Source organism: Coregonus lavaretus (genome assembly GCF_964263955.1).
Source record: "Coregonus lavaretus genome assembly, chromosome: 33".
Lineage (NCBI taxonomy): Eukaryota > Metazoa > Chordata > Actinopteri > Salmoniformes > Salmonidae > Coregonus > Coregonus lavaretus.
The window spans coordinates 8,593,489-8,601,218 of NC_140020.1; the positions used below are offsets into that span (position 1 = coordinate 8,593,489).

At 44.5% G+C, this 7,730-nt stretch overlaps 1 protein-coding gene across 1 annotated transcript in view; it reads left to right on the forward strand.

The window, feature by feature from the left end:
- Window positions 1-235: 235 nt before the first annotated feature.
- Window positions 236-7,730, forward strand: part of LOC311108128 (serine/threonine-protein kinase D3-like) — a gene marked incomplete at its 5' end in the record, with an annotated part of 20,145 nt that continues 12,650 nt past the window's right edge. Inside the window, 4 exons of the mRNA XM_084150764.1 lie at window positions 236-350; window positions 5,140-5,271; window positions 5,707-5,864; window positions 7,202-7,343. Coding sequence (XP_084006890.1) covers window positions 236-350; window positions 5,140-5,271; window positions 5,707-5,864; window positions 7,202-7,343 — 547 coding nt within the window. The remainder of the gene's footprint in view (window positions 351-5,139; window positions 5,272-5,706; window positions 5,865-7,201; window positions 7,344-7,730) is intronic.

A 7,730-nucleotide genomic window follows, 5' to 3' on the forward strand; every position in this document is an offset into this window, starting at 1 on the left:
TAGGTCTAGAAGGGCCCCATCCACAATCCCTTCTCAGAAAAAAACGTTGCTCTATATGCCTTAACCTAGTCCTGGACTAAAAAGCACTTTTAAATGAGAATCCCAGGCCTGAGTTATACATACTATCAGTTATTGGAAGCACTGCACAGTAACATATTGTGTAAACTAAACATAGCTGTAATACCTCTTGTTCTTCTTCTCCCCCTCCCAGTTCCCAGAGTGTGGATTCTTTGGCATGTACGACAAGATCCTTCTGTTCCGCCATGATCTGACCTCGGAGAACATCCTGCAGAGGCTGAGGTCAGCGGAGGACATCCATGAGGGAGACCTGATAGAGGTGGTCCTCTCCGGTGAGACCTGGGAAAGGGTTGGAGATACTACATGTCACAAGAGATGAAGTTGATATCAAGAGATGAGGTTGATATGAAGAGATGAGGTTGATATTTAGGATGTGGTACATTATGGGGTACAGGGATCTCTTTGTTTACCCTGTAACACCCCAGTGGGTGAATCACTTTTTCTGTCCTTGTGTATCCCCAGATCTCTCCTGTGTAGCTACTATGTAGTCCCTATGCATTCCCCCCAATGTCTCTCCTATGTATCCCCTACAGTATTCATCCCCTATGTCAACCAATGATGCACCCACAACATTTTGTAAGGACAGACGCTGGGAGACGAGAAGCAAGTACAGGGAGTGAACATTTATTGAAATTACTGCTGCAAGTCTCTTGGGGTATGTCTATATAAGCTTGGCACATCTAGCCACTTGGATTTTTGCCCATTCTTCAAGGCAAAACTGCTCCAGCTCCTTCAAGTTGGATGGGTTCCGCTGGTGTACAGCAATCTTTAAGTCATACCACAGATTCTCAATTGGATTGAGGTCTGGGCTTTGACTAGGCCATTCCAAGACATTTAAATGTTTCCCCTTAAACCACTCAAGTGTTAATTTAGCTGTATGCTTAGGGTCATTGTCCTGCTGGAAGGTGAACCTCCGTCCCAGTTTCAAATGTCTGGAAGACTGAAACAGGTTTCCCTCAAGAATTTCCCTGTATTTAGTGCCATCCATCATTCCTTCAATTCTGACCAGTTTCCCAGTCCCTGCCGATGAAAAACATCCCCACAGCATGATGCTGCCACCACCATGCTTCACTGTGGGGATGGTGTTCTCTGTGATGAGAGGTGTTGGGTTTGCACCAGACATAGCGTTTTCCTTGATGGCCAAAAAGCTCAATTTTAGTCTCATCTGACCAGAGTACCTTCTTCCATATGTTTGGGGAGTCTCCCACATGGCTTTTGGTGAACACCATACGTGTTTGCTTATTTTTTTCTTGAAGCAATGGCTTTTTTCTGGCCACTCTTCCGTAAAGCCCAGCTCTGTGGAGTGTACGGCTTAAAGTGGTCCTATGGACAGATACTCCAATCTCCGCTGTGGAGCTTTGCAGCTCCTTCAGGATTATCTTTGGTCTCTTTGTTGCCTCTCTGATTAATGGCCTCCTTGCCTGGTCCGTAAGTTTTGGTGGGCGGCCCTCTCTTGGCAGGTTTGTTGTGGTGCCATATTCTTTCCATTTTTTAATAATGGATTTAATGGCGCTCCGTGGGATGTTCAAAGTTTCCGATTTTTTTTTATAACCCAACCCTGATCTGTACTTCTCCACAACTTTGTCCCTGACCTCTTTGGAGAGCTCCTTGGTCTTCATGGTGCCGCTTGCTTGGTGGTGCCCGTTGCTTAGTGGTGTTGCAGACTCTGGGGCCTTTCAGAACAGGTATATACAGTGGGGGAAAAAAGTATTTAGTCAGCCACCAATTGTGCAAGTTCTCCCACTTAAAAAGATGAGAGAGGCCTGTAATTTTCATCATAGGTACACGTCAACTATGACAGACAAATTGAGAAATGTTTTTTCCAGAAAATCACATTGTAGGATTTTTAATGAATTTATTTGCAAATTATGGTGGAAAATAAGTATTTGGTCACCTACAAACAAGCAAGATTTCTGGCTCTCACAGACCTGTAACTTCTTCTTTAAGAGGCTCCTCTGTCCTCCACTCGTTACCTATATTAATGGCACCTGTTTGAACTTGTTATCAGTATAAAAGACACCTGTCCACAACCTCAAACAGTCACACTCCAAACTCCACTATGGCCAAGACCAAAGAGCTGTCAAAGGACACCAGAAACAAAATTGTAGACCTGCACCAGGCTGGGAAGGCTGAATCTGCAATAGGTAAGCAGCTTGGTTTGAAGACATCAACTGTGGGAGCAATTATTAGGAAATGGAAGACATACAAGACCACTGATAATCTCCCTCGATCTGGGGCTCCACGCAAGATCTCACCCTGTGGGGTCAAAATGATCACAAGAACGGTGAGCAAAAATCCCAGAACCACACGGAGGGACCTAGTGAATGACCTGCAGAGAGCTGGGACCAAAGTAACAAAGCCTACCATCAGTAAACCACTACGGCGCCAGGGACTCAAATCCTGCAGTGCCAGACGTGTCCCCCTGCTTAAGCCAGTACATGTCCAGGCCCGTCTGAAGTTTGCTAGAGTGCATTTGGATGATCCAGAAGAGGATTGGGAGAATGTCATATGGTCAGATGAAACCAAAATATAACTTTTTGGTAAAAACTCAACTCGTCGTGTTTGGAGGACAAAGAATGCTGAGTTGCATCCAAAGAACACCATACCTACTGTAAAGCATGGGGGTGGAAACATCATGCTTTGGGGCTGTGCTTTGCAGGTGTGCGTAATGATGGGCAGCCTGGCGCCCTCGAGCGCCAGGGAGGGGGAGCGGGAGCAGGCGTGACAGTACCCCCCCTCTAGGGACGCCACACGAGAGGAAATGTGTGAACTCACAGCCCAACCACACAAGACTCATGCCTAGACCACTTCCTGATCCTCTCTGCTTGTTTTTGGTGCAGCACGGCTCCACAGTCAGTGCAGAAGTAGTGATGATAAGCCGTTTCAGTCTGACTGCTCATTCAGTCTCTCCATCGCCTGCTACTCCGTGTGCTCAGGATAAAAGACCCTCTCTGGTTTTGCCCAGTCAGACAGGCCTGCTGAGTTTAGCTCGGTTCAGATCCCTCTCACCTTCCTTTGATACCTCTTCTTTTGTTTTGTGGCCTGTTGGGCTCTGGTCCCAAACTCCACAGCTCTGTTCTGCTCTGTTCTGTTCTGCCCTGTTCTGCTCTGTTCTACTTTGCTCAGTTCTGCCCTGATCTGCCCTGTTCTGCTCTGCTCTGTTCTGCTTTGTTCTGCTTTGTTCTGTTCTGCTCTGCTCTGTTCTGCTCTGTTCTGCCCTGTTCTGCTTTGCTCTGTTCTGCTTTGTTCTGCTCTGTTCTGCCCTGTTCTGCTCTGCTCTGCTCTGCTCTGTTCTGCCCTGTTCTGCTCTGCTCTGTTCTGCTTTGTTCTGCTTTGTTCTGTTCTGTTCTGCTCTGTTCTGCTTTGTTCTGTTCTGCTCTGTTCTGCTCTGCTCTGTTCTGCTCTGTTCTGCTTTATTCTGTTCTGCTCTATTCTGTTCTGCTCTGTTCTGCTTTGTTCTGCTTTGTTTTGTTCTGTTCTGCTCTGTTCTGCCCTGTTCTGCTCTGCTCTGTTCTGCTTTGTTCTGTTCTGCTCTGTTCTGCTCTGCTCTGTTCTGCTCTGTTCTGCTTTATTCTGTTCTGCTCTGTTCTGTTCTGTTCTGCTTTGTTTTGTTCTGTTCTGCTCTGTTCTGCCCTGTTCTGCTCTGCTCTGTTCTGCTTTGTTCTGTTCTGCTTTATTCTGTTCTGCTCTGCTCTGTTCTGCTCTGTTCTGCTTTGTTCTGCTCTGTTCTGCTCTGTTCTGCTTTGTTCTGTTCTGTTCTGCTCTGCTCTGTTCTACTCTGTTCTGCTTTGTTCTGTTTTGCTCTGTTCTGTTCTGTTCTGCTCCCAATTTCAAAGCCATGCAATTGATATTTCTTCAGTTGCTGATTCTCTGTGATTGGTGAGGACGTTGATTGTGAGCTGATGAATGTTGCTCATGCACTTTCACATCTATCCCCACCTAGTAGTTGTTAGACTAAGGATATGATAAGACTATTATTATCATGTATAGTCTTAACCTGTATGTCATCTAGAAAACCAATAGCAGAGCAGTGTGTTTTTCTCTGAGTGCAGAATGCTCTCCTCTCTCCTCTAAAGTGAATAATTCTCCTTTCAGAACGCTGTCTGGTTTGTTGTGTACTCACTGGGAATGCGGTTGCTATGGCACTGTTTTTCATTACAACCACTTGGCCTTCATGTTCGTCTATTGATAAAAAGACAGAGAGAGAGGCTTATGAACAGTAAATCTATTTTCTTTGAAAAACGGACGTGAAATGAATGGTTGGACTGAGCAAAGAGCAAAGGTGGCTAAACATCAGAGAGAAAGAAGCCGATTTGTGCCCTCAGAGAAATGTCCACCAGGGAGAGAACTGGCACATCACTCAGCAGTTCTAAATGTAACTACATTAAAGTGACTCATGAATGCCCCCAATTAACTATTGCTGCGTCCCAAATGGCACCCTATTCCCTATATAGTGCACTACTTTTGACCAGGGCCCATACTACATAGTGAATAGGGTGCCATTTGGGACACACACAGCCTATGTCACATTAACCAAGTGCGAGGACACAATGACATTCATGTGTCTGACCTAGAATTTAGAATAATGTCAAAAGTAATACAACCACAACCAGACACGTTGTTCAAGTCAACCAAAATGAACGTCGGCAGTAGTAGGTTACGTCCTGGATGTCGACAAATGGTGGGGATTCAATATGTAGCTACAATCGTCAGGAAAGTGCCAGAAAATATTGGGAGATGTTTTGTGGTCAGAGGCGATAGGACGGCCACCCGTTCATCAGCGCGGTCTGTTTTGTACTTGACATCCATCTGAAAGGCATTAACAACACTTTGAATCAGAATGACAGTTGAAAAATAATAACATCATGACAGTCTTGTAGGATTGGGGGGATTTCTACTGTCTTTCTGCTAAATGATTGCCCCACTTCATTTCAAACATTCTAATGGTTTGATCATGACTCATCTCAATCCAGTTCCTCTTATATTCATGTCCATGCTTGTCTCACCTCTTTGTTAATGTTGTTTTTCTTGCAGTACACTAACCCTGTGTGTGTGTCTCAGCTCTAGCCACTGTCGAGGACTTCCAGATCCGGCCCCATGCCTTGTACGTGCACTCCTACAAGGCCCCAGCCTTCTGTGATGACTGTGGGGAGATGCTGTGGGGCCTGGTCCGACAGGGCCTCAAATGTGAAGGTATGTCTGGACCCTGCCCCAGTGCCCCCTCAGCCCAGAGCTACTGATCCCAGTCACGTCACTCCTGACCTAGGCTTCACCTCAAATCAAACTCCTGGCTCACATAGGCATGGGGAACTGTACAGCAGGATGTCTTGATTGACAGTGTAGCTTCCTGCTTTTTAAGTCCTGATCAGAACAGCCTTTGAGTGCTTCTCATTGTAGTGATGCCAAGCAGTGGATGGGCTCTCATAGTGCTTTGTGGAGTGGGAAGATAACCTGATAGAAGAGTAAAACAGTACTGAACATTCACCTGGATCACATGACCTACACTATACACTATAACTCTGTGTCCAGAGAGCAAGAAAGAGAGAGAGAGAGAGAAAGGGAGAGGGAGTGAGAGAGGGAGTGAGAGACATGCAGGTATGGTTTCTAAGTAATGTGCTTCCTCAATAGGATGTGGGCTGAACTACCACAAGCGCTGTGCCTTTAAAATCCCTAACAACTGCAGCGGGGTGAGGAAGAGACGGTTGTCCAACGTGTCCTTGCCTGGATCCGTGCTGTCCGTCCCCCGCCCAGCCCCCATCGAACATGTCCCTGTTTCCCAGGAAGAGGTAGGGGGACACTCTCTGGCCGTGTCCCAAATAACACTCTTTTCCCTATTTAGTGCCCATAGGGCTCTGGTCAAAAGTAGTGCACTATATAGGGAGTAGGGTGCCGTTTGGGACGCAGCCTCTCTGTGCTGTTGTTACTGCTACGCCACTTTACATTACTGCTTGTTGTACTACTGTGTACAGCTTCCACTTCTTCAACACACACACACATACACAAGCATGCATGCATTGACACAGACACACGCACACACCCACGCACGCAAATACACACACGAACGCACACTCACATACACGCAAGTCAGGCTGGCCAATTAATAGTTGGGAGCCTAAAGAGAGTGTTTATGTCAAAACGCTTTGTGTACATACCAAAATGCAGGAAACATTTTACTGAAGAAACAAGGCTCTTCATATGAATCACTTTCATACAGCCATTTCAATCTCTCCTCACGCAGTATAGAACCATTTAAATAAACAAAGGATTATGTTTTAATATTTATAACTTAATCCACTTCTCACTCATTCAATATATAACGTTCCATGTGGGTCATCTGCTAAAAACAAATACTCTTGATTATTTTCCTTCCCACGCAATTTGTATCTCAAAATATTGATGCAATGTGCACTTTTGTTCTGGTCAGTTACGTTGATGTCTGGATGTTTAAAATGACCACCAAGATGTGAAATAGCTTTTGTTTTACAGTGTTGGGGAAGCTACTCTGAAAATACAGTTGACCAAACTACCAATTACTTCACACTGGAAGAAGTTAAGCTACACAAAAGCTATCCTAAAGAAAAATATAGTTTACTTAACTAAAGTTACTTTGAAAAAGTAGTTCACTACATCATACTACTTTGTGAAAAATTATCATATCTAAATCTAAAATGTAATAGACTACAAATTGGAAGAACAGATCACTCTGGAATCAGATGTTAACAGGATGTGTACTTTAGCCTATTAAACACAAAGTGAGAATCAGGCACACAAAAAGTGTTTCAAGTGAGAATAAGGCATGTCTGATGCTGAAAAAGAAAGGAAATTCTTGACTACTTCAACCATATGTATTTTATTTTTGCCAAAAAAAGTGGTGTGTAGTTCCAGTAGTTAGCTACACCACTACATGTCAAAAAAGTAATGAACTACTGAAAACACTACAAATATTTTAATTTAGTTCAACTACCACCAAGCTACTGAAAAATGTAATTACATTACTAGTTGAACTAGATGTAGTTCACTACTCTCCAACACTGTGCACCTAGCTATGTATGAACTTAAGTATTACCAATAAGATACAGTAAAGGTGATACAGCGTGGTTGACTCTGCTCTGCTGCCTCCCAGTCAAGGCAGGCCGGCAGCATGGTTGACTCTGCTCTGCTGCCTCCCAGTCAGGGCAGGCCGGCAGCATGGTTGACTCTGCTCTCTGCTGCCTCCCAGTCAAGGCAGGCCGGCAGCATGGTTGACTCTGCTCTGCTGCCTCCCAGTTAAGGCTGATGAAACAAAGCCTTTTCATAAGCTCTGTTCACGTCGCCCAATGAAATCTCTTCCTTTCTATTTTACACCGGCTACTTCTCTCCTGCCTGTGTGTCCAGTACCTTTCTAAAGGAGTTGTGACTGAAAATACTGTACAATAAAATCTGTGTGAGATCTTATTCAGAACATTACAGTCTGTAGAGATGATACAACATAAAATACACAGTATATTAATGTCTGGAATTATTTTCCTATTTTTAACAAATTATCTTTTTCTTTCTCTTGTGCAACCTGTTACCCTTTTTACGGTCTCTTCTCTTCTCTTCTCTTCTCTTTCTCTTCTCTTCTCTTCTCTTCTCTTCTCTTCTCTTCTCTTCTCTTCTCTTCTCTTCTCTTC